Raw genomic sequence first — 25,077 nt, 5'->3', positions numbered from 1 at the left:
CCAGTTGGGAAGGTGGGAAAATGAAAAGAGGCCACGTATGGCTGGAAAACCTGGAAAACCGTGAGAAGACCAAAGAGGGAGAGAGTGAAAAAGGGAGGGGGAAAGTGGGAGAGAGGGAGGGAGAGAAGACAAGTCTGGTAAAGGAGGCAGGGTCAGATCTGACAGGACCTCTTGAGCCAAAAGGGAATAATCTGGGCTTCATTTAAATTGCAACAGGAAGCAATAAAAGGTTTGAGTTGAGAATTGACATGATCTGATTGCAATTTTTTTTGGGAGGGTGCCAGTATTGGGGTTTGAACTCAAGGCCTGGGTGCTTATCCCTGAGTTTCTTTTGCTCAAGGATAGAGCTCTACCTACTACTTGAGCCACAGCTCCCCTCCCAGCTTTTTTGGTAGCTAATTGGAGATGAGAGTCTTACAGACTTTCCTACCCTGGCTGGCTTCAAACCATGATCCTTAGTTGTCAACCTTCTGAGTAGCTCGTACTACAGGCGGGAGCCACCGACGCCTGGCCTGATCATCTTTATCACAGAAGTGATCTGAAAAACATTACTTCCAGTCCTACAATTTTGTTGGTTCTCTCAGTCCCGGAGAAATGACTACCTACAGACATGGCTGCCACAATAGCTTTAGGCTTGGAATGTTTGTGGTGGGGTGGAAACAAGATGGCAAGCATAACCTATAAATTCTGAGTTGAGGGGTGCTTTAAGGAGAGGAGAGTTGGGTGCTAGTGCTCACGCCTGTAATCCTAGCTACTCAGGAGGCTGAGATCTGAGGATTTTGGTTTGAAGGCAGGCTGGGCAGAAAAATTCCCATGAGACTCTTATCTCCAATTAACCACTCAAAATTCAGAAGTGGCACTGTGGCTCAAGTGGTAAAGTATTAGCCTTGAGCATAAAGAGGCTCAGGAACAGTGCCCAGGCCCTGAGTTCAAGTACTACAAGCTCAAAAAATAAAATTTAAAATAGAAGTTAAAAAAAGATGAAGTCTGGATAAAGAGGAAGACTGGTGGGGAGGAGTTGTGACTGGAATATGACGAGCATCCAATGCTATACAAACAACTAAGGGGAAGCTGCAGGGAGGCAAGCAAGGCACATTTCCCAGCATCCACTGGGGCAATCTGGACTATGTCCAACCAACACCTATCCTGCCAAATACCTTAAGTCATCTCACGATGCCCAATAGTGATATAAGCTATGTAAATAATTGTTAGTGTTAAGGGCAGACGGACAAAGTCCGTGTGTGCATGTTCAGTACTGACACCATGTGCACGTGGCTGAAGCACAGCACCTGTGCTCCATGGGGTGACTGCACTGTACTAAATTAGCATGGGTAGCCCTTCCCCCTCCCTGTAGATGCGAAGGATAGCAACTGATGATGTAGGTCCACTGCCATTGAGTCGCCCAGCGACCAGAGAACATACTTTAAAATGCTAGCTGAAGTTAACATTGAAGTTTAGTCAGCCACACTGACAGAAGAGCATATCCACAACATTAATTTCATAAACCTCAAAAGCAAATAAATTAAGTTGCTTCTGGAGCTGTTGAAATTCTTAAATAATTTCTTTTCTTTTCTTTCTTTCCTTTTTTTTTGACAGTCAAGTGGTTTGAACTCTGGGCCTAGGCACTTCAGCTCAAGGCAAGCATTCTACCACTTGAGCCACAGTGCCACTTCCTGTTTTCTGAGTGGTTTATAGAGATAAGAGTCTCATGGACTTTCCTCCCCAGGCTGGCTTTGAACCACGATACTCAGATCTCAGCCTCCTGAGTAGCTAGGATTATAGGTGTGAGCCACCAGCACCAGGCTTCAATTCTTCATTAATTTCTTCATTGATGATGGTGGATTTTATGGGACTAATTATAATCTGACCCCAGCCTACTTCTCTGGTGGTCTCCCTAGCAAAATCCCCAGTGCTCTGAGCACCTGCTACCTTTGGTTATAGAAGCATACCACCTGAAAAGCACTTTCTCCTTTATTTCTGCTTATATCTCCTTCCAGATGTAGCTTGAGCATCATCTCCATCTTTGAGGCTTCCCTGATTTCTCCTAGTCAAGTCACTTTGCTGTGATGGAGTCCAGTGTCTGTGATTAGGATCTGTGGTAATTATCTGTCCACACTTGCAGGGAAAGTAGTTTGCACTGTCCAGAATTTCATCTCCAAGACTTTGCCTTGTGTTCCACATGTTGTGGACAGCTATTACACGTTTGCTGAATAAGTAATATGCAATGAACAAATAAGAACAAATAAAAGCTGAGCATGGTAGCTCATATCTATAATCCCATCTACTTTGGAGAAAGAGATCAGAAAGACCCAGGCTGAAGGCCAGCCTAAGCATAAAAGTTAGCTAAACTCCATCTCAATTTAACAAGCCAGATATCCTAGCTATGTGGGAGGCCAAAGGTAGGAGGACAATGGCCTGAGGATGGTTCTGGGCAAAAACACAAGATCCTACCTGAAAAATAACCAAAGCAAAAAAGTTAGGGGTGGCTAAAAGGACAGAGCATTTGCTTAGTGAACTCAAGCCCTGAATTCGAACTTCAGTTTGGCTAAAAAGAACAACTAGAACCAGAGACCAGCAGCTCACATCTGTAATCCTAGCTTCTCAGGAGGCTGAGGTCTGAGGATCATAGTTCAAAGCCAGCTTGGGCAGAGACTCATCCCCAATTAACCACCAAATAACTGGAAGTAGCACTGTGGCTCAAGTTCGTAGTGCCCTAGCCTTCAGCAAAAAAGTCCAAGTTTGAGACCCATCAACAACCAAAACTAAAACAGAAACAAAAAAGTAGGAAGATGTTATTTCTAGTTTTCAGCAAAAAGCATTAAGATGTGTTTATAACTTAGAAGAACTTATAACTCATCTTATAACTGCAAAGTAATGCCCAGAAAGTAGGTCACTTTATTCACACAGCCATCAAAATGAACTGTCATTGTAGAAACTCCGACTTTAATATATACACGATAATCTAGTACAAAATAAACAAAATTCAGAGAGTGGGAAAATGCACTTGACTTATGACTGCATCTGATTTAGAGAAATGATGGGGCTGTAGCACAGTCCTATGGTTTGATGCATGAGTGTGTAGTGGTGTAGAGCCTGCTATGAGCCAAGAAACTGTGTGAGAGCACAGCATGAGGCCCTGAGTCCCCGCCCCTCCCTCCCCCTACCCCCAATGTAGAAATGGAAAAGGAAAGGGAACCTGGAGGAAGGGGAACAAGAGAAAGCCGAGCAGAAGTGGAGAACATAATCTAAGAACGTTATATGTGTAGATGAAAATATCATAAAGAAATCTATTATTTTGAACAGTGAATATATGCTAAAAACCAAATACATTATGTATTCGGATGTCACATATGTATTTGGAGCTATAAAATATCCAGGCCTGTATTTCACACTCTTGGAGTATTAAAAAGCAAATGTTCTTTAGTTTTTATTAGGAGAAAATGTATGCAGATTTAAATTGTATGTTTTATTACAGCTTAGAAAGAATCTAATAAATAACACAAGTAACTTGGTACACTGATCGAGTTCTTTTATACTGCTCCCCCGGTCACACACCTTATATTTTATATAAAGTTGATTTTGACTCGAAGGGGAGGGGTCAAAGCACTGAGGACATACTAAATTGTGCTTTCTAGCATGCCCTGCCCCCATGCTGTCTTCCAGAAGGATACACATACAAACCAAATCCCTTTTCTGAAAAGACAGAGGCTTCACTGAGCTTGGCTCTCCTGTTGTAACAATGTGATCACTTCCCAAAGCTAATAATTTACTATTCTTAAAGCTCTGCAATATAAGCACACTAATGTAAGTTTTGTATCTCTTGCTGCTTTTTAAATGGCCTAGAAATAGAATTCCTAGTGTTAGCTCCACCTGCTGTCACAATATTCAAACCTGAAATTACCACCTCACAATACTTTCAATCATTCCATTGGCACCAGGTTTCGTATCCAATGAGAAATGTATTACCAGTATTCTCCCTAGAGTCAAAGAATAGGTTTGGAAAATTCCACTTCCACACACAATGTTGACTTTTCTATGTAAAGTGTTCCACTGATAACAGTTACCCAAAGACTCTATACTGGAGTTACAAATTAATATCACCACACACAGGTGGATCTGTGTGCTCCCCTGCATTTATAAATATGTCTACAGAAGGTATTCAGACACTGCCTGTGTACTTGGACTCTGTATCTGCAGTCTGTACTTTTCTTTCCTAGTAGGAAAGTTCCTTAATAAAACAGGTTTATTTCGGCTCAGCAGGAGCTCATGGAAAAGGAAACTGCTCACTGGATGGCAGCAGAGAAGTAAAGAAAGAAAGAAAGAAAGAAAGAAAGAGAGAGAGAGAAAGAAAGAAAGAAAGAAAGAAAGAAAGAAAGAAAGAAAGAAAGAAAGAAAGAAAGAAAGAAAGAAAGAAAGAAAGAAAGAAAGGAAGAAAGGAAGAAAGAAAGAAAGAAAGAGACTGGTGTTCTAATATCTCCTTCAAGGGCCCACCCCAAAGACCTAACTTCCTTCTGCTAAGCTCTGCCTTCTCAAGGTTCCTCCACTTCCTGGTAGCAGCACAGGCTAGGAACCAAACACCCGAGTCATGGTCTCTGAAGGGTACTTAAAGTCCACACCATGCCAAGCACCGATCTTCTTCACAAACCCTGACTCTGAAAGTCTACACTTCTCACACAACTGGGAAAACACCCCCTCCCATTTTATAACCTATCCCCTCAGTAAAATGGACTTTTTTCATGTTCTCTAATGAAAACAGCTATTTATTTTCACATCTCAAACTATTCAATTCGTGTGATATAGAAATATAGGCAGATGGGTTAGGGATGTTATTTCTTTTTCTACTTGTGTATGTGTTTGTTTGTTTTTTGTCTTGTTTTAAAGCCATTTCTCAGGAGAGTAATCATCTTTCACCACAGGGGTGGAGATATTCAAAGAATCCAATAAAACAATACAAAATTTCTCCTTGAAAGTTCCACTATGTGTAGTGTGTATGTGTGTACTTCACATCACTAAGCTTCAAGATTGGCACATACAGAGAAATCCTCTTGAAAGTGAAGTAGTCTAGTGTCTGTCTAGCACAGTGAGCTCAAATTAGAAACTTTAATAAACCTGGGGAGAGTTATGAAGGAAACAATAAAAATGCTAGGTTACTTGGACTGGAAGTCCAGTCCTCGATCAAGGGAAAGGGAAGGAGCTCATGTTCATTGTGCCATGCATTAATTCCCAAAGACTGAAAAGGCCTAAAACAAAGGACTTGCAAGAATGAAGTGACTCACACCTCAGCTCTTAGGAGGGTGAGATCTGAGAATCAGGGTTTGAAGCCAGCCTGGGCAAGAAGAGACTCTTACCTTCAACTAACAATTAAAAAGCTAGAAGTGGAGCTGCAGTTCCAAAAGCTAAAGGACAGTTCCCAAGTCCGGAGTTCAAGTCCCAGTATCGGCAGTATTGGCACCAGAAAGTAAGTATAATGTAAGCCTGCTCTAGTTGAGAGATCAAATTCAGAATATGACTTTTGGAGGCCATGGAGGGAAAAAGGTATATGATGTGTTTGCATAAGAAGATTGTAAAAGCAGAAGCTGGAAGTTAGATCAGCAATGAGGTTGTCACAGCAAGACAGATAAGGAAAATCACAGGGCTAATAAGTTCTTCCAGCTGCCTGGAGAAAAGCAGAGAATCAAGAAAAAAGAATCTACCTTAACGGAAGAAATCAAGTTTTACTATATCACTGGGAGGAAAATGAGTAAAAATAGGTCACAACAGAAGAGAGAAATCCAAGCCAATAAAACCTTATTTCCATCAAATACGGATGGGAATTGTTACCCTTTTTATTATGTACATCTCCTATTCATAAAGTTCCAAAGATCCCTCCATGTTCACAGGGCAAAGGCCTAACACATTGACAGTGCGATTTAAAGCCTCATTCTCCTGCTTGGCAAACTGGTCCCTAACCCATCCCAATTCTCAACTCCCATCTGATGAGAAGATGAGGCTGAACACAGATTACTTATGGTCATGAGGTGTGCAATTTATAGGCACCAGTGGTAATAATACTCCAAGGTTCAGCTCATGGTAAGATGCTATATTAACTGGGCCTGGGGATACAAATCTGAATGGGGAAATGTCAGGGGTTGTTAGAAAAGGGACAGAAATCTGGGAGCAATTCTGGCCACTGAAGGTGGACACCGTGGGGGTAGAAAACCTATGAGAGAAACCCCACAAGTGTTGTAGAGTTGTATGAAGACAGGGTCCTCACCTGCCATTAGGTAACCTGCCTTAGCCCGGCCAGCTACGTGCTGAGGACAAAGGCCACAGGAAATCTCCAGACCATCCTATGCTTTGGTGGGAGTACAAGGGGGGCAGGGAGGAGTGGGAAGATGATCTGAATCCAAATGCTGAGTTCTGCCTGGCAGAGCAGAGAGGCCCCCAGAGCTGGAGGAACATGACACCTCTCCACATTCACTTACACATTCTAGCCTCCAGTTTTCTCCAAATCTGAATCCCACCCACCTCCAATGGCCGACTCCACACACACATCTGCCTAGGAACTCTGAACTCCTAAGGGCTTTCTCTTTCTTCCCTTCCTTCCTTTCTTAAGGGGCTCCTATTCTTTCTCTCTTCTTCTTTCTTCCTTTTTTTTCTCTCTCTCTTTCCTTCCTTTGCTTCCCTCCCTCCCTTCCTTCCATCCTTTCTTCCTTCCTGTGTCAGTCTTGAGGCTTGAACTCATAGCTTGGGTGCTGTCTCTGAGCTTTTGTGCTCAAGGCCAGCATTCTACCACTTGAGCCACAGCTCTGCTTCTGGCTTTTTTGGGGGTAGTTTATAGGAAATAAGAGTTTCATGGACTTTCCTGCTCAGGCGGGCATCAAACCATGATCTTCAGATCTCAGCCTCCTGAATAGCTAGGATTACAAGTGTGAACCACCGGCACTCAGTTTCTTAAGGAGTTTTCTTGCCTACAGCATTTGTGTAACATCTGACCATAAAAGAACTTTTTTTTTTTTTTTACCTCTCTAGTATATAACATGTTGATTTTAGAAAAAAGTCACCCTAGGTTCATAATATGAAACCAGTCCAAGCATAAAAGCATAAAAGATCTCCAATTAGCTAGTAAAAAGCCAGAAGTAGAGCTGTGATTCAAGTGCTAAGAGTGCTAGGCTTGAGAATAAAAAACAAAGGAGAACACAAGGCCCTGAGTTCAAGCCCTAGTAATAGCACACATACACACACACACACACACACACACACACACACACAGAAAAATCATCCTTAACATCCATATCAGTATCTTATTCCTTCCCATCCTTACATGAAACATATCCATCACTCTCTAAATGGATAATTTAATTAATTAATGGATAAATTTCTGTATGACACCATGATTATGACTTCAGGACATAGTAATCTAGCTAGGTGCCTGTAATCCTAGCTACTCAGGAGGCTGAGATCTGAGGATCATGGTTCAAAGCTAACTGGGGCAGCAAAAGCCATGAGAACCACCAAAAAGCCAGAGTGGAGCTGTGGCTCAAGTGGTAGAGTGCTAGCCTTGAGAGAAATAAATTAAGGGATAGCATTCAGGCCCTGAGTTCAAACCCACTACTGGTATACACGTGTGCACATGTGTGTGCTCGTGCACACACACACACACATACAAATAAACACAGTGACCTTAATTTGTATGCAGTTTTCTAATTACAGAAAAGAATGAAGCATCTAACTGAAATGAGATTACCCAGCTTTTCCTTGGTCTTTGTTCCAAAGGTTGTCCCCAAACCCCAAGACACACATAACTACAAGGCCTTACAAAGACTAGAAAATGAAAATTTAAATTTAGGAGAATGATATATGTAATAGTCAAATAACACATCAGACAAGATAGTAAGAGATAAAAGCATTCGAGCCAATTGACCATTAACCTAATCACCCACAAATTATTTTTTCAATTGAACTTACACTGGATAGCATGGTTGAGTCAGACAGCCCATAATTACCATGAGGGTGAGTCAATCTCTTTGATTTTGCCATCATTCCAAGTTAAAAGGTTAAAAGTCAAGTTCCTAGAAAGTGTTATAAAATGTGATCTTATAAGGAAAAAACATTCAATGCAACCAACTAGTGAAAGCAAAACTGAGGTGATTTGCCCACTGACCCATGGGACAGGGTTTGTGTAGAGTAGGGACAAGAGCTGGGCGGGCAAAGTGGGCAGTGGGTGGTTCAGCACTCACCTGGTTCTCATCTGCAGCATTTAACATACAATAAGCAAGAGGCCCAAGCTCTTAACTGCTTAACTGCTGTTTTTCATGTTAAATGCCCTACAATTTATCCCACAATGCAGCCAGGATACCTGAGACCTGTTTACTCAGAGCACATGGCCTTCTTTTTTTGGGTCTTGGGTTTTGTTTCACATTGCTTTTCTTTATTTACACCAACATGTATTAATTATACAAAGGGATTGCATTGTGGTACCTCCATTGTGGTACCTCCATACATGCACATAGTTTTTTTTTTTTTATCTGATTCACTTTCTCTCCTCTTTATTATCCCTCTTGGATGCATGTCATTGTTGTTGTATTGGGCTTGTATTGGTAGTACTAGGGTTTGAACACAGAGACTCTCTGCCTGCTAGGCAGGCTCTCTCTCTATGGCTGAGCCACACTTTCAATTCTTTATTGCACTAGCCTCAATTCCCACAGTGATGCAAACCTGGACCATAATCCACCTATTTTAAGCTTCCCATTGTTGGTGGGATAACAGGTGTACATCAATACTTCCCAGCCTTTCATCATTGAAGTGGAGTCTCATGGACTTACCTACCTGGGCTGGACAGGGCTGGAATCATCATCTTTCCAATTTCAGTCTCATATTGCTGAAGATGACAGGTACATGACACTCCTATCTATGGTTTAAGAAGGGGTCTCACGAACTCTTCTGCCCAGGCTGGCCTCAAACAGTGACCCTCCCAACCTCCCAAAAAGCCAGGGACCCAACAACACCCAGTTGGGTTTTTTGCATTATTTTTGAGACAAGGTCCTCACTAGGGTCTTGCTAGGTGCCTGGGCATAAAGCTAGACCCTATCTCAAAATATCTACAGCAAAACCAGGCTTGAGTCATGGCTCAGCAGTAGAGCATCTGCCTAGCAAGTGCAAGGCCCCAAGTTCAACCTCCAGCATCACTAAATAAATAAACAAATAAGTAAATAAGAGTTTATTAACTAATTACTAGAAGAAGATTGAAGGTCTGATTGCTTGGGTCTGTGGCTTACTAGTTAGCAGTGTCCCCCTAAACAAACGATGTCCTTGCAATAGATGAATGGATCAAATAAAAATGTGAGATATAGACAGATTTGTGGGCCCCAAAATATAACCTCCTGTGTAAATACACAAGGGCATATGCATACACTTAAGATTAAGTTACTAAAATATAGTATCTGCCAGAGTGAAACTGCATAGAGTAAACCTTAGAACAATTATCAGTTTAAAAAAATGAGAATCAGGAAGCTGAATGAGATTTTAAGAGGGGGAAGTGTGGGGAGGAGGCATTGTGAGAATGAATGAAAAAGGGAACTGGGGATAAATCAAGCCAGTATACTCAGTGTTCACATGTGATAAAAAAAAAAAAGTGGAAAAGTAGTGGCACTGTGGCTCAAGCAGTAGAGCGCTCGCATTGAGCTGAAGAGCACAGGGACAGTGCCCAGGCCCAGAGTTCAAGCCCCACGACAAAAAAAAAAAAGTGGAAAAGTGAAATGAGTCTGGGGAAGAGAACAGACTTTCAGGGGGAGAGCGATGGAAGGGGTGACACTTAAATCAACAAGTTACATTGCAACTCCCTTGTACAACTTTTTGAAGTTTAGCAAATAACAAGAACAAAACTGGGATGTTACTAACATCAAATGGGCTTCACTGGTAAGATCAGAGTTGTGTTAAATGTCCACAGCCTTGTGCTCCTCAAGGATCTGCACATGGTAACTGTTCAAGAAAGGACAGCTAGAATCATCACCTGCAGTCCTAACAAGTGTACTATATATGAGAGTGTTATATAACCAAAGGAGCCTACAAATACCAGGTATGTCATATTTCATTATTTTTCTATATGATTTTATTCTTCTCTGGGGCCCACTTTCCTCATTTAGAAAAAGGGACAAAGAAAAAGGGACAGATGACTGTTTCAGGGCTTTGCTGGTTGCAAACTTCTTTCGTCTTATGTACAGACATTATGAACAGGAATTGTAATAAAACCTTATAAAAGAGGTCATAATGCTGCATACAGAAATCAATCTCAATTAGGGATCTGCTTGAAACTTTTTTCTCCTACAAAGACATTTCCTTGTTCTCGGATGGCCTAAATAGTCCTTCCCCCTTCCCCATGCCCCTTTCTCCCTTCCTTCCTTTTTCTATGCAGATACCAGGACAGGAAATAAAGGTCTCAGATTCTCAGCTGACACTCTACCACTTGGCCACAACTCCAGCCTGGCTTCACACCAGTTAACAGGAGATGGAGTCTCATGGATTTTTCTGCCCAAGCTGACTTTTGAACAGCGATTCTCCAGGTCTCAGCTTTCTGAGTAGCTAGGATTACTAGCACCTGTGCCCAGCTGCCTTAAACAGTTTCTGCAAATATTTGCTTGTTTGGTGACAGGCAATTTTAAAAACATCAGTGGTATCTTTTTTGCTACTTATTCTGACTGCCCTCAAATTCTCCCGGTATGTACTTTCCTTTCACACACCCTACTCTTATTTCTAATTGCTTTGATGTAGCCTGTCACTCTTCTTAATGTTCACAGACAGACTCTATCTTCTAAGAAGACTAGAAGATCTTGAGAAGCAGAACCTGCATATCCAGCTACAGTCCCAAAGCAAAAACTAAGTGCATCCATCTTCAGAATCCTGCCCTTGCCTAAGGGTGGATAAGCCAGGGTCAGCCCAGGACACGAGTCTGGACTTTGCCCCAGAGGCTGCTCAGCCATGAGGCCCTGCAGACACCTGCCATGACCTTGGTTTGAAGTAAGAAGAGCTGTGGATGACACAAGTAGAATTTCCAAGTCATAGCAACCTGTGGGAACTTTGTGAAGCTGCAAATAAATAAATACCCTCTGGGAAGCAAAGATCAAGATTTACTTTCTTCTTCAAGATTAGAACAGCAAGGAGAGAGACAACGTATCTGAAAAGACACATTATCTGCACATGAAGCTACTTCTATCAAGAGAAATATCCTATAAATGGTTCTCATGGCATTAATAGGGAAGAAAGGGAATTGATGGGCTGAAATGGAGTCAGGATTGAAGGGTTCCAATAGAAAAAAGTTTGTGTTGGCAGTAGAGTTTGGGGGTGATTTCTTGCTGGATGGCAACTGAGTCATTCCACTTGGATATTTATGCCTTTGAGGACTACACTTCCATTCAGGTAAATATGAAAAGCTTGCCAGGTGCCAGTGGCTCATGCCTGTAATCCTTGCTACTCAGGAGGCTGAGATCTGAGGATTGTGGTTCGAAGCTAGCCCAGGCAGGAAACTCTGTGACACTCTTATCTCCAATTAACCACCAGAAAACTAGAAGTAGCACTGTGGTTCAAAGTGGTATAGCACTAGCATTGAGCAAAAAAGCTCAGGGACAGCACCCAGGCCCTGAGTTCAAGCCCACGACCAACAAAAAATATATATATATGAAAAGCTACTTGGAGAGCCAGTGACCTGGTTGTAAATCTGTTCCTTTAATCCTGAAGAAATGAATCTGATATTGACATCAAGATCGGAAGAAGGAAAAGGACTGCCAGCCTGGAGAATCACATTGATTTCAGAGCAATTTTGGGACAAGGTGCTAACCAGCAACATTTGACCTCATTCCTCCAAACTAATCCTTCCTCTGATATTCCCCAAATTTCTCAGATGACTAATTTAAAACTTTGAAAGCTTCTGAAATATACTTTAAAATTAATTACTGGGAAAAGAAGCTGTGAGAGTAAGCATGCTAATGATTTGATTGAGAAATGGTTTTGAGAGTCATCCTTTGATATTAAATGCAAGGAACAGCATACTAGAGCAGGTCCCTGAGCACCTGATCAAAGTCAGAAAACCCTGAATAAGAGGGAAGTCTATTTTCAGTATCAAAAAAGTCCAGGTGAAGAAATCCTTCGGCCATAATGAATGGAAGGCACTCTTGTCTGCACACAAGAATGCAGGCCAAAACAAGGTTCCAAGCTAGGCACCAGTGGTTTATACCTGTAATCCTAGCTACTCAGGAAGGAGAGGTCTGAGGATCCCAGTTCAAAGCCAGCCCTGGCAGGAAAGTTCATGAGACTTTTATCTCCAATTAATGACCAAAAAGCCAGAAGTAGAGCTATGACCCAAGTGGTGAAACACCAGTCTTGCACAGAAAAGCTAAGAGCCAGCGCCTACACCCTAAGTTCAAGTCCCTGTACTGACACAAAAAAAGAAATAGGAGAAGTATAGGAAGGAGGAATAAGTCCCATGACTGAAAAAATTGAGAGAAACACTTTTACATAAAGGCAAAACTCAAACCCTAGAGACCTCAAGAGGAAGGACTTTTGTCAACCATGTGAGCATAAGCTATGTTCAGTTTCAAGTCAAACCTCTCTCTAATATTAGGAAAACACACAGAGGAAGAGAGAATCCATGACATACCTAGATATTCATTTACTACTAGCCACCTCTTAGTTTGTATCTTGTGTGAATACACAAGAGGAGCTTTTAAACCAGGCCTAGTGGCTCATGCCTGTCATCCTAGCTACTCAGGAGAGGATATCTAGAGCATCTAGGTTCAAAGCCAACAAGGGCAGAGAAGTCTTTAAAAATCCCATCTCCAAAAGTAATCAGCAAAAAAAAGCTGGGCTAGAGTTACATAGCTCTGGTGGTAGAATGCCACCTAAGTGTGAGGTCCTGAGTTCAAGCCCTGGGGGAGAGAGGGAAGGAGAAGGTAGGACATGAATGCAATACCAATGGAAAAGCCTCTCTATGAAATCAGGTGTAGTATGAAAAAATACTGAGTCTTGTAAACACACTGAATGTGGACAAAAGTTCCAGCAGTGAACCCTTCTATCAGACCACTCTATCTTTCTATCAGACAACTACACAGGCAAAGAATGTAGGAAAACTTCCTGCAGAATTCACCACATTCTGTATCTCAGAGAGAATTAAGGAAACAAAAATTAACCTTCCCAGGCTGGGAAGGTGGCTGAGTGGTAGTGTTTGCCTGGCATGCATGAGGCCCAGGGTTCAATTTCTCAGCACTACATACACAGAAAAAGCCAGAAGTGGGCACTGTGGCTTAAGTGGTAGAGCGCTACCCTGAGCTAAAGAGCTCAGAGACAGTGCCCAGTCCCAGAATTCAAGCTCCACGACCAACAAAAAAAAGAAAAATACAATTAATATGCACTAATAAAAAAAATTAACCTTCCCTCAAAATGGAAAAAAAAACCTTCAAATCCTTAAGGATTTGAAATCAAATCCTCAATTCGAAACAAGAGGCCACACACAAGAAAGGAAATCTGAATGAGTAAGAGCTGCTAACAGTACCTTTCATTCCAATCACCCTGATGTACCAGAAAAGCCACAAAACAGAGAAACTGCATAAAATAACAAGGCAGGGAGATCGCTGTCTAGACAGACTTATCATGGCACCCCCTAACCCAGGGAAACCAGATCAGCCCAGACATTCAGGAAATCCTTCTGCCAAAAGACAGACTTTTTGTACACTGGAAATCCTAAGAAAAAATGGACGAAAGGTTTCACCAATACATTACAGCTAATTAAACATCCAAGAAACAATATTTGGGAGGTGTGAAAATTTATAATAGGTAATTAAAAACCTATGGAAACACTATTAAGTCAGGGATTATGGGGAAAAAAACCTTATTCTTCTACTAATAATGTTCTAAAAGTCGCATTTCATATGACATATCTACCTTGTATATAAAAAGATTTTAGGTTTTTTTTTGGTAGGTAACCAAAGGTGGAAACCATGTTTGATATCTTTCAGTATTGTTAATCTCAGTATTAACTCAGGGCCTGAGCACTATTAGTTTTTGTGCCTTTATATATAAAGTGGGCTCCTGTAGGCTACATACACAGAGTTAGGCCCTGCTTTTTAAAATCCAATCTGACAACATCTGTCTTTTAATAGGGCAGCTGAGCTCATTCCATTACATCATTTTTATGCAGTAAAAAGTATTAATATGAATAGGTTGAAGCTATCACATTGAAACTCCTCTTACTCAAGTTACAAAGACCTCTAGGCTGCCAGTTCCAACAATGGTTTCTCCTCAGTTCTTATCTACCCAACCTATCAGGTGATGTTCACATCACATCATATCACACGCTGTTCATGGCAATACTCACCAATCGTGGGGGGGGGGGGCTTAAACTCAGGGCCTTGAGCTCTCTCTTAGGTATTTTGGCATGAGGCTGGTACTCTACCACTTGAGCCACAGCTTCACTCCTGAATTTTACTGGTTAATTGGAAAGAAGAGTCTCATGCACTTTCCTGCTTAGGCTAGCTTCAAATTGCAATCCTCAGATTTCAGTCTCCTGAGCAGCTAGGATTACACGCATGAGCCACTGGAGCCGAGTTGTCTTGGCTTTTGATTGGACACTTGATTTCTTCTTGCTCCTTGGAGACTGCTAAGTCTCCTTGCCTTTTTCTCATTCTCTACTTAACCTCTATTGGCTACAAATCCTAAGATTTTTTTTCAATCTATGCAGTTCTCTAAGTACTCTCATCTAGTCAGTAATTTTTAAAGCTACTGATGACCCCAAATTCATTTCTTTAGCCAGTGCTTCCCTCTGAGCTCCACATTTGATACAGTCCAATTGCTATAACACAATGGATTGAAACTTCTGAAATTTAGCATACATAGACTCTTAATCTCATCAAAACAATTATCCTCACCCCAGTCCTCCTATTTCAGTAACTGCTACCTTCATCCAGTCAGCTACTCAAGTCAGGAAACACAAGCTCATTTTCAACATGAGTGAACTGATGAATGGCATTTTTGTCTTTATGCTGTGCAACTGTTAAAATTATCCTACTAAAACACATACCACATGTATTAACCAAAATTAAAAAGAATCAAAACATTTCCTTTGAAATTAAAAACAAAAAAAAATGTGTTTTAAATGATGTTTGTTCTTAATTATGATGTTCTTAAACTTTGGTTTTGCGAATGTCTAAAAAAGGGGCAGAAAATGAATCTTAACTGTCGTATTACCAGAAGTACTGGGATTTATTGAAGACATCACAGAATCTGCTTCAATCTACAAAAGAAGATAGGGCATATAATTTTATCAAATGTTTTAACAACACAAGTTTTTAATTCCAGCTGCTAAGAAAAAAGATGTATTTTATGAGAAACCAACTTTATTGAACCCGGAAGGAAAGTAATATGTCTCAACATCTTACTTTTCCTTCACCTTCTCTAAGATACCAGACACTAATCTGCTATAAACTTCAATGGCTCCCAAAACTTTATTCAATTGACAAATACAGTTTAAGTACATAAAATCAATTTGGCTGCCCTATAAGAACATAACTAAAAGATTACTTTTCTGCTTTAGATTTAAAAAACAGTAATTGTTCCAATAAACTCTATGGCTTCATTTTAAATTTTTTCCTGATACAACAATAATATTTTTTTTTTTTGGGGTCCGGTCGTGGGGCCTGAACTCTGGGCCTGGGCGCTGTCCCTCAGCTCTTCAGCTCAAGGCTAGCACTCTACCACTTGAGCCACAGTGCCACTTATGGCTTTTTTTTTTTTCTTATGTGGTGCTGAGGAATCGAACCCAGGACCTTGAGCATGCAAGGCAAGTGCTCTACCACTGAGCCACCTTCCCAGCACAACAATAATATATAAGCTGAGTGCTGGTGGTTCATGTCTACAACCCTAGCTACTCAAGAGGTTGAGCTCTGAGGATCACAGTTTGAATCCAGCCAGAGCAGGAAAGCCCCGGAGATTCTTATCTCCAGTTAACCACCAAAAAGCCAGAAGTAGAGCTGTGTTTTTGCTCAAGCCCAGGATTCCCCTCCCCCCCCCATACACAAAAGGAACATACAATTGGTGTGGACAAGTATATAAATCATGAAGAAAAGAAAGTGGCCATCAATGAAAACCATTGCATAATATTTTGATATAGTCCAGCTTTTCCCCCACTCTGCAATTTAACACATTTGAGGCCATCTGTATATGAAGTATTAACATAGAACCATTTCCCCTCGATTCTTACAAAGCTGTCTAAACCCTAAGGAATCAGAGCCTCAGCAAGTGCTCTCACATTTTTTTCCACTGTCAGTCTTGAATTCTCTACCATCTTGGGTTCCCTGCACATTCCTGGTTCCTCTTGTTCCTCTCAAATGGCTCCACTCCATCTTCCTCCTGGAATCCTATACCTCCTTTTAAATGTTGGCTTCCCTAATTGTTTCCTCTCTTGATTACTGATCTTCCATTCTGAAGAGATCTTCCTGGGTAATGCCAACCAGTTTCATGTTTTGAGCTTCTAGCTGTAAAATGAGGACTCACACATCCATCTCCTGCCATCACTTCTTTAGTTCCCATCACTAAGGGAGCTGGCAAAATCTGAGAGATTCACACAAGAACCTCAGCACCCAGGAGTGAACGTACCCGTATGCTCACAGTCATCTCCGAACTCAAGGTGCCCCAGTCTGCCTTTTTAAATATGTGAATGTATTGCTTTTACAACTTAAGAGCAAAAGAAAAAAGATTTTAAGGGGAAGAGACAGTGCAAGTCACTTCCTACATGAAGTCCTCCTGCTACAAATATCCCCCTCCCAGTCTTCTCTCTTGACATTCTTCTACTATTTCATAATTGTTCAAAACTTCATGGTTTTGTGGATTCCAGTGAAGCAGATTTCTAATTCATCCCTGGGATGAGTCCTTGAGAAGAAATAGCAAACTCAGTACTGGAGACATTTCTGAAATTGGTTATAATTCATCAGTGTGCCCCATAAACAATCTAACCTAGCCAGGGCAGTTTTCCTAAGACCCATTCATACTGTGTTATCTACCCCATCCCTAAATACATAGAGAAAGCTGTACCTTGGAGGGCTTGTACCCAAACAGCATTACAACAGCAACCTTAAAGTCCTCTCTGCTTAGATAGCCTTTGTTATCTTCATCACAGGCTTTAAACACCTAAAGGATATTAAACACCTTCAGTTAGTGTGACAGAAATCAGAAACTCTTATTTTATTACTAGTTGGCACTAAATTTGAATCTTGAACATCTCAATCTCAGGAGTAGGGCCCAAAAGTGTGCTTTTATCACCCAAACTTTATTATCTCTCCTCACCCCCCCCCTCCCCGCCATCCAACACACACACACACACACACACACACACACACACACACACACACACACACACAGGGCTAACATGGAGCCAGTATGGACAGGGAGGAGAAGAAAGGAATCTGGAAGTGGGCCGAAGTGGACATTGGACAGAAGCCAGGGCGCCGACAACTCCAGGACTCTTAAGTATCCACCAGGAGCCTTTTAAAGGCAGTCTAGGCCTGAGCTTAACCTGACTTGAGACGAAGACGGGCAGACTTAATTCCAAAACTCAAGAGTAGCCTTCCAGACACCTACTTCCACCCACTTCTTGCGTTCAGCCGGGCTAACTTCCCGGGTCCGAGGCCGGGCCCCAGCCTCGGATAAAAACATCCCGGCCAGGACCGAACCCAGAGGTTCCGACTCCCGGACCACTTCCCGCCACACAGGGACCCCAGCACCTCGCGGCCACGCCCACCGCCGCTCAGGGTGCTGAACTTCACCGCGCAACTGCAATGTCTCCTGCCATTGGACAGCGTGCGAGCCACGGGCGTTGACTCGGACGTGCTATTGGCCAAAGGTTTTGTTGAGCAACGTTTCCACGGCCCGGAGTGGGGCGCGTAGGTTTCCCAGGCCCGCCCCCATCACTTGGCTCCGCCCCAGCCTGGTTTCTTAACTCCTTGCGTGCCGCCGGGGATGTCTCTCGCCCGCCTCGCGATACAGTCCTTTGGATTGTTTCGATCCACGGCGGGTTAGGAGTAAGAGAGACACTAGAGAAGTGTGAGCCAAGCAGGAAAAGAACGGAATGAGCTAAGCGAAGCGTAGGAGTCGATTCATATTTAAGTCAGCCCATCAGTGGGGATGCTTCGCTCAGCGTAGAACGAAGTCACATCCCGGAATCCGATGCCGGGTTGGACCCAAAGGAACTTGAAATAAATGAATTAAACCCAAAGGAACTTGAAATAAATGAATTAAACTGGCCTTTTAGACTGTGCACCCGACTTTCTGGAAGTCATGCCTGGCTTGAGAAGGGACGTCTGCATTTGCACAGCCGACGTCCTTTCTCCGGGCAAGGAATTGTTTGGGGGGGGGGGGGGGGAGAAGTGTCCTCTTGCCAAACGGATTTCTAACAAAAACACACCTGTTCCCCAGGAGGCATTCGTGGTTCCAGGTCTGGAGGGAACCCCTGTAACTTTTTGATTTTTCTAGCAGGGTCTAACCTCTGCATGCCAGCCGAGCCCACGTCTCCTGGGACACAGATTTCTTGGTCCTTTAATCTTAACTCACCCCCTAAATTCTTCGACAGCCGGGCCTGGCGGCAGCCCCGGAGCCCGAGGCTGTGCACGGAGACTCCGCACAGGGGGAGGGAAGAGGGGAACTTTGCTAATCGAGGAACTGTTCCCACGCCTCTCCCGCCCCACCCCCGTTTCTCCCCTTTTTGGCAAGTCCCCGGCGGGTGAGCCGAGAGCCGGGGGGAAGCCAGATTTCCCAGCGCCCCCCTCTCCGGGGGCGGCGGGGGAGGGGGCGGAACGCCCGGGCACCCGGCATCCGGCGGACTTCGAGACCGCACGGCGGGCTTCCGGGAAGGTGACGCAGCTGAGCGCGCGCACCGAGCGCAGGGTTTGAACGCGGTGCGCAGGCGCAGTGCCCCGCAGGGGGCGGGGCCGGCGGCGGAGGACTCGCGTGCCAGGTACGTGCGCTGCGACTGCCGTGGGTTCTGTTCCCGCCGTCCCAGGATCCGGCTCCGCTCTCCTCGTGGGGCCCTGCCAGCCCGTGAATGGCCAGCTAGGCCATTCTGGGCTACGTAGGACCCCAGTTTCCTGCAGTTAGCAGCGGCTCTGAGGGGCGCGCGCTGTGAGCCCAGCCTGGGGTTAGTGGGGGATGGGGGAAACGGGCGCTCGGATGCCAGAGCTTGTCGCTTGCACACCCACGTGCTAAGCACTCAGCCTTTCTGACCTCAGTTTCCCCATAAAGGGGGAGAGCGAGGCCGGGGTCCGAGATACAGGATTGTAAGGATGAAGTGAGTCTATACCTGGTTATCCGCCCCCCCCCCCACCTCCCACCGGCGGCCTACTTCTCCCATCCCACTTTGTTCAGTAACCGACGTCATCCCCTGAGCTACCCTTCAGGACTCTCCTCGCCCAGAGTTGTAGCAAACATACTCGTCTAAAAGAGCAGATCAGGCCAAGGCACTCCTCATCTTGGGGGCCCTGTTGTTTTAGATTACAATCCAGTGTCTCTGCCAACCTCCTTCATCCTGGATCACTGCTTGTCCTAAATTCTGTCTGCCCTTGCAGCGGTCCTGAACTCGGTTCCCAGCTCCTCCACTTTGCAAGTTCGGTTCCCTCTACCTGGAATGCTCTTCGCTCCATCTTGTAGTTAACACTATTAGTTAAAACAGGACTATACAAAGGGCTATGTTCTCCAGTAAATGTCTTTTTAAGCACATTATTTGTCTACTTAATCCTACCTTATTACTGGGAATCCCACCCCCTTGTGGTGTTAGGAGAAAAAAATAGATAAAACCTACAAACTGTCTAATTCACAGCCACTGTGTTGCTCAGGGAGTTCTCAGGGTTTGGGGATTTGTGTTGTTGGTACAGGTGGCAATCTTCCTGTAGTCCTGGGGAAGAAATGATGATGGTCTCAAGATTCTGCAAATGCTATAGCCCACACACAACCAAAACAGGGATGACAGAGATTTGGCATGGCCTAATGTGAGGATGTCACACAAACTTGAGAAACACACGGGACTCAACCCAGCACTCCAGAGACAGCTAATTTTAGGATAGCAAATTTGAGGCTAGTCTAGGCTCCATAGCAAGATGCATCTCAAACAAAACAAAGTAAGGAAGAAAACTTCTGAGGATACATTTCTCTGACTGGAAGCTGAATTCTTTCTCAACTAAAACTCTGAGGCCTAATATTTGTTTTAGAATGGGGAAGGAATTGAAGGAGAGCAGCTTGAGGATTCCAGTGGTTTGGGCTCCGTTTGGTTGGGTTTTAGTAGTGTTGAGCCTTCTGCACAATTCAGCTACACCGCTCAGCTGTGTCCTCCGCCCAGCCTGAGGCCTCTTAATTGGATTTTGTTACGAAATTCCTTGCTTTAGTGTTGTTTGAGAAGTCAGTGCGCTTCCATTTTTCCTTAAGTGCTGCTTCTGTTCTCAAGTAATTTTTTAAAAAAATCTAAGACAAAACACTAAAATAGTTCTTTTAAAGCAAAAGTATAACAGCTTAAAACAGCATCTGTCTAGCAGTCTCGGGTTTAGTACACTAGAAAAGTCGAAGTTAAACAGAAAGGATAAAAGGTTTTTTAAAAGCTGAGTTGTTTAGGCAGGTGTGAAGAGATCAGTCTTGATTCTCTCCTGTAGAAAACCTGGCTGACTTTGTAACAAACTCAGTTATATGATTTCTTAACCTTTGCAGATTGGAAACAACTGAGGAAAATACTTCCACTGAGGGTTCTGCCAGCTTCTGGAAGCCAGCTGGCCCTTCCATCTTCTGCCTTCTTCAGTGTTTTTCTTCAGTGTTTTGTCATTCCACCCCAGCCCTAAGGAGTCTGAGGCCAGAGAATCACCACAAGTTTGACAACAGCTTGGCCTATACAGTGAGGCCTATTTCAAAAAAGTAAGATTAAAAAAAAAAATGAAGCCGGGCGCCGGTGGCTCACGCCTGTAATGCTAGCTACTCAGGAGGCTGAGATCTGAGGATCGCGGTTCAAAGCCAGCCCGGGCAGGAAAGTCCGTGAGACTCTGATCTCCAATAAACCACTAGAAAACCAGAAGTGGTGTTGTGGCTCAAGTAGTAGAGCGCTCGACTTGAGCTGAAGAGCGCAGTGACAGCGCCCAAGCCCAGAGTTCAAGCCCCATGACCGACCAAAAAAAAAAAAAAATAGGGAGGGGGGATTACTTTTTTTTACTTTTTTTTTTTCTTGTGCTACCACTGGGGCTTAAACTGAAAGCCTGGGTGCTATCTTTAAGCTTTTTCAATTGAGCCACAACTCTACTTCCAGCTTCTTTGGTGGTTCATTGGAGGTAAGAGTTTCACGGACTTTCCTGCCCGGGCTGGCTTTGAACATGATTCTCAGATCATAGTCTCTTTTATAAAGCTGGGATTACAGATGTGAGCCACTAGTGCTTATCTTAAAATGACTCTTAAAATTCCTTAAATTGGCCTTAACCCCAAGCTCTTGTTAGAAGCTTCAGAGTTAACCAGTATTTTGGTTAAGAATTGGGCTCCAGCTTCTTCCCTAAGGGCATCTAAGAATAAGATGTCCAAGGGAGAGTGTGTGAAATGACTCAAGTTATGTGACCCAGCCTCTGTTAGGTGTCAGAAGTACTGCACCTGTTGTAGAAGTTCATCTGATAGGGAATTTGTAGGTAATAAAATTATTTTGCCAGTGGCTTATTGAATGGGAAATATTTCCACCTTTCCTTTCCAGAAGCACAATGACTCAGGAAAGCAGTTACGGGAGGTGGACCATATCCAGCAGTGATGAAAGCGAGGATGAGAAGCCCCCACGACCTCCATTGGAGAAGCCATGCACATCTTCTCTCCCCCATGCTCAGCAGGGAGCCAGGAATGAGCCAAAATACACCTGCTCCGAGGCTCGGAAAGCTGCGCACAGAAGACAGACCTCACCTGTGAAATTCAGCAACACAGAATCGGTTTCACCTCCCAAGAAGCAGAAGAGTGGTTCCCAGGAAGACCTAGGCTGGTGTCTGTCCAGTAGTGATGATGAGCTGCAGCCAGGATGGCAGGAGCAGCAGCAGCCTCAGGCCAAGAACATGCTGGTCAAAGAAGAAAAGGACATCTCCTCTCCCAAACCTGGTGCTGCCCCCAAAGCCCCAGATCTTGGCCCTCCTGCTAGCCACAGGCTCAGAGAGGAAAAAGATGAGTACGAGACATCAGGGGAAGGCCAGGACATTTGGGACATGCTGGATAAAGGGAATCCTTTCCAGTTTTACCTCACTAGAGTCTCAGGAATTAAGGCGAAGTACAACTGCAAAGCCCTGCACATCAAGGGTAAGGATGCACAGTGTTCCGGCACGTTCCCTGCCAATCAAGTAGGGCAGCCTGGGATCGCCTCCAGGTCCTGTGTGTCTTAACTTACTGGAGGGGGAGAAGGGAGAATTCTCTCTGATAAGCAGGTGCCTGAGTTTGACAGGAAACTGATTACTGAGGGTAGGTGGCATTTATTCTCAGCCTCTGGTGATCCTGAGCACAGGATTTAACGTGAAAATTAAACTTGACCAGTGGCACTGCCTCAACAAGACAGCATCGTCCTAACGGCGGCTGTTCGCCTTGCTCCCTGGGACAGCCACATGAGAATGCACATTCTCAGCTTTACCCCAGATTCATTGACTCAAACTTGGGGCCAGCACCTGCAGTTTGCTTTCACAAGCCTTCCAGGGGAGTCTAATGTCTAGTCAGGTTACCTGACTGGGTTCCTGTAACAAAAGCCAGAGGGAGAGCACATAGCTAGATGTTTCAGAGATGGAATAGAAGTTGGCCTTTGGTGGTTCTCCATAGCTACAGATGGCAGGAGCTCTAGATTTTTTTCTTTTCACCAGTACTAGGACTTGAACTCAGGGCCTCATGCTCTTGCATGACTTTATACACTCAAGGCTGACACTATCACTTGAGCCATAGCTCCATTTCCAGCTCTTTTTTTTTTTTTTTTTTCCTAGTTAACTAGGGATAGGAATCTAATGGACTTTTCTGCTCAGGGTGGCTTTGAACTTTCATCCTCAGATCTCAGCCTCCTGAGTAGCTAGGATTATAGGTGTGAGCCACCAGCCATTCAGATAGGAGCTCTAAACTTGAAGGCAAATTCACTACCCACCATTCATTTGGTCTGTAGTTAACTCAGGACCTGGCATTCCTCAGGTTTTAGGGCTCTCATCCCTACACCGGGGTTCAGAAAAGCACGCAAATGTGTGAAGTGACCTAAACAGTATATTCACATGGCAGATTTAACAACAAACCTGATTCCTCTTCTTTCAGATTAACCTTTTTTTCTGGCTCATATATCTGTATATCTTGTGTGTTAAATGTAAATTGTTGATGAATTGAATCCCATATTGTAATGAGTTCAATTGTACAGTTTTTTAAAGAATCTCTTTTCTAGATACTCTGAAGAAATCAGTGATAGTTGTCAGTGCTTTTGTTTTAGAGAGAACAACACAGAAAACAGTGCCAAAATAGTAAGAGGGGATCTAGCCACTGATGGCTTACGCTTGTAGTCCTAGCTGCTCTGGAGGCTGAGATCTGAGTATCCCAGTTCAAAGCCAGCTCAGGCAGGAAAGTGCTTATCTCCATTTAAACACCAGAAAAGCCAGAAGTGCAGTTGTGACTCAGGTGGCAGAATGCTAGCAGAAAAGATAGGAACAGAGCCCAAGTCCCAGGACCAGCAGGAAAAAAAAAAAGTAAGAGGAGAATCTCCTTGTAATAATGTTGTACATCCACTTAGTGAATTTTGATTAAGTTCGCCCCCACCCCCCATGATATCACCCTTCTACCCTTTCCTCTTTCCTTCTTTTTCAAACAGTATTTGGAAAGTTCCATTGGTTGTCTTTGTGTGTGTGTGTGTGTGTGTGTGTGTGTGTATGTTTGTGTGTAATATACTTTGTTCCTCTTCACTCCTCGGTATTTCCTTCCCCCTCCCACTCAACCCAATCCAGAAGTGCCTCATTTACATACATACTCCATCATCCATCATCATCATCATCATCATCATCATCATCATCATTATTTAGGGTCTAGGTACTACAAATGAGTGAGAAAATGCAATTTGGCCATTTAAGCTTGGCTTATCTCCACATGATGATCTCCCGCTCTATCTCTGTATTAGTATTTTCCATCTATCAGTGGTTGCACATTTCAGCTGATTTCTGTGATCAGTGCTGCAGTAAACATGGGTGTTCAGGTACCTTGATTGTATATTGATTCACACTCCTTTAGGCGTATGACCAAGAATGATAGGGCAGGATCGTAAGGTAGGTCTGTTTTTTAGTATAAGGGTTCTTTATCCCCTACATCCTCAATAGCATTTGCTGTTTTTTCTTGATGGCTGCCCCTCTCACTAGGATGAAATGGGATCTTAATGTAGTTTTGGTATGCATTTCCTTTATGTCTAAGGAAACGAACATTTTTGTGTTAGTAGCCACTTGTACTTCTTCCAAGAACTGTGTTTGCAGATCATTTGCCCATTTATTGAATTTGTTCTTATGCTGACTAATTTTTTTTATTAGCTCTTTGTATATTCTGGATACTTCTCTTTATTCTTTGACTAGCTTGAAATATGTTTTCTCCCATTCTGTAGACTATCTTTTGGGGGGTTTTTTCTTTGTAATTGTTTTTGTTTTATTGTTTTGTTTTGATGGAACACCAGGATTTGAAGAAGAGGAGATCATGTCATGAAAAGAGCTTTTAAGTATATTTTACCCTCAGAACAACCCATGAGGTCCTCTGTGGACATCATCTGGGGTTTAGAACAGTTACTGCCCAAGTTCACAGAGCTGTGGCTTAACTCAAGACTTCCTGGTATCTAAATCTATGCAGTTTGTTATGCCAGACTCCCATAAGCTGGAACTGTGAGTGGTCTAGAAGATCTCATGGAGGAAGGGGGACTTCAAATGGTTCTTGAAAGATGGACCAGATTTCAAAAGATAGAGACAATAGTAGGGATTTTGGAGATGTGAAGATTCACAGATCCTGGAATGAACAGGCATCATGTTACCTGTGTTAACAGCTTCAAAGCTCTGCTACTATTGAAGTGTTAGATTTTAGTTT

General features: G+C 43.4%; 2 protein-coding genes across 5 annotated transcripts in view; one reads left to right on the top strand and one right to left on the bottom strand.

Annotated features, from left to right (window-relative positions):
- Efcab11 (EF-hand calcium binding domain 11) overlaps nucleotides 1-17,745 on the bottom strand; it is a 136,856-nt gene extending 119,111 nt beyond the window's left edge. For all 3 annotated transcript variants that reach the window (XM_042692674.1, XM_042692676.1, XM_042692675.1), the window contains exons 1-3: nucleotides 17,602-17,745; nucleotides 17,056-17,151; nucleotides 15,214-15,259 (exon numbers count right to left, since the gene is read on the bottom strand). In XM_042692674.1, the coding sequence (XP_042548608.1) occupies nucleotides 15,214-15,259; nucleotides 17,056-17,151; nucleotides 17,602-17,676 (217 nt within the window). In that variant the 5' untranslated portion in view covers nucleotides 17,677-17,745. The remainder of the gene's footprint in view (nucleotides 1-15,213; nucleotides 15,260-17,055; nucleotides 17,152-17,601) is intronic.
- Nucleotides 17,746-18,944: 1,199 nt separating this feature from the next.
- Tdp1 (tyrosyl-DNA phosphodiesterase 1) overlaps nucleotides 18,945-25,077 on the top strand; it is a 67,350-nt gene continuing 61,217 nt past the window's right edge. Inside the window, exons 1-3 of one of the 2 annotated variants that reach the window (XM_042692862.1) lie at nucleotides 18,959-18,973; nucleotides 20,710-20,910; nucleotides 21,725-22,308. In XM_042692862.1, the coding sequence (XP_042548796.1) occupies nucleotides 21,732-22,308 (577 nt within the window). In that variant the 5' untranslated portion in view covers nucleotides 18,959-18,973; nucleotides 20,710-20,910; nucleotides 21,725-21,731. Of the gene's footprint in view, nucleotides 18,974-20,709; nucleotides 20,911-21,724; nucleotides 22,309-25,077 lie in introns of both variants that reach the window. The other variant, XM_042692863.1, reaches the window with a different exon arrangement.

Source organism: Dipodomys spectabilis, unplaced genomic scaffold, assembly GCF_019054845.1.
Source record: "Dipodomys spectabilis isolate Male_0828 unplaced genomic scaffold, ASM1905484v1 ptg000157l, whole genome shotgun sequence".
Lineage (NCBI taxonomy): Eukaryota > Metazoa > Chordata > Mammalia > Rodentia > Heteromyidae > Dipodomys > Dipodomys spectabilis.
This window is presented reverse-complemented; position numbering and strand designations above follow the sequence as displayed.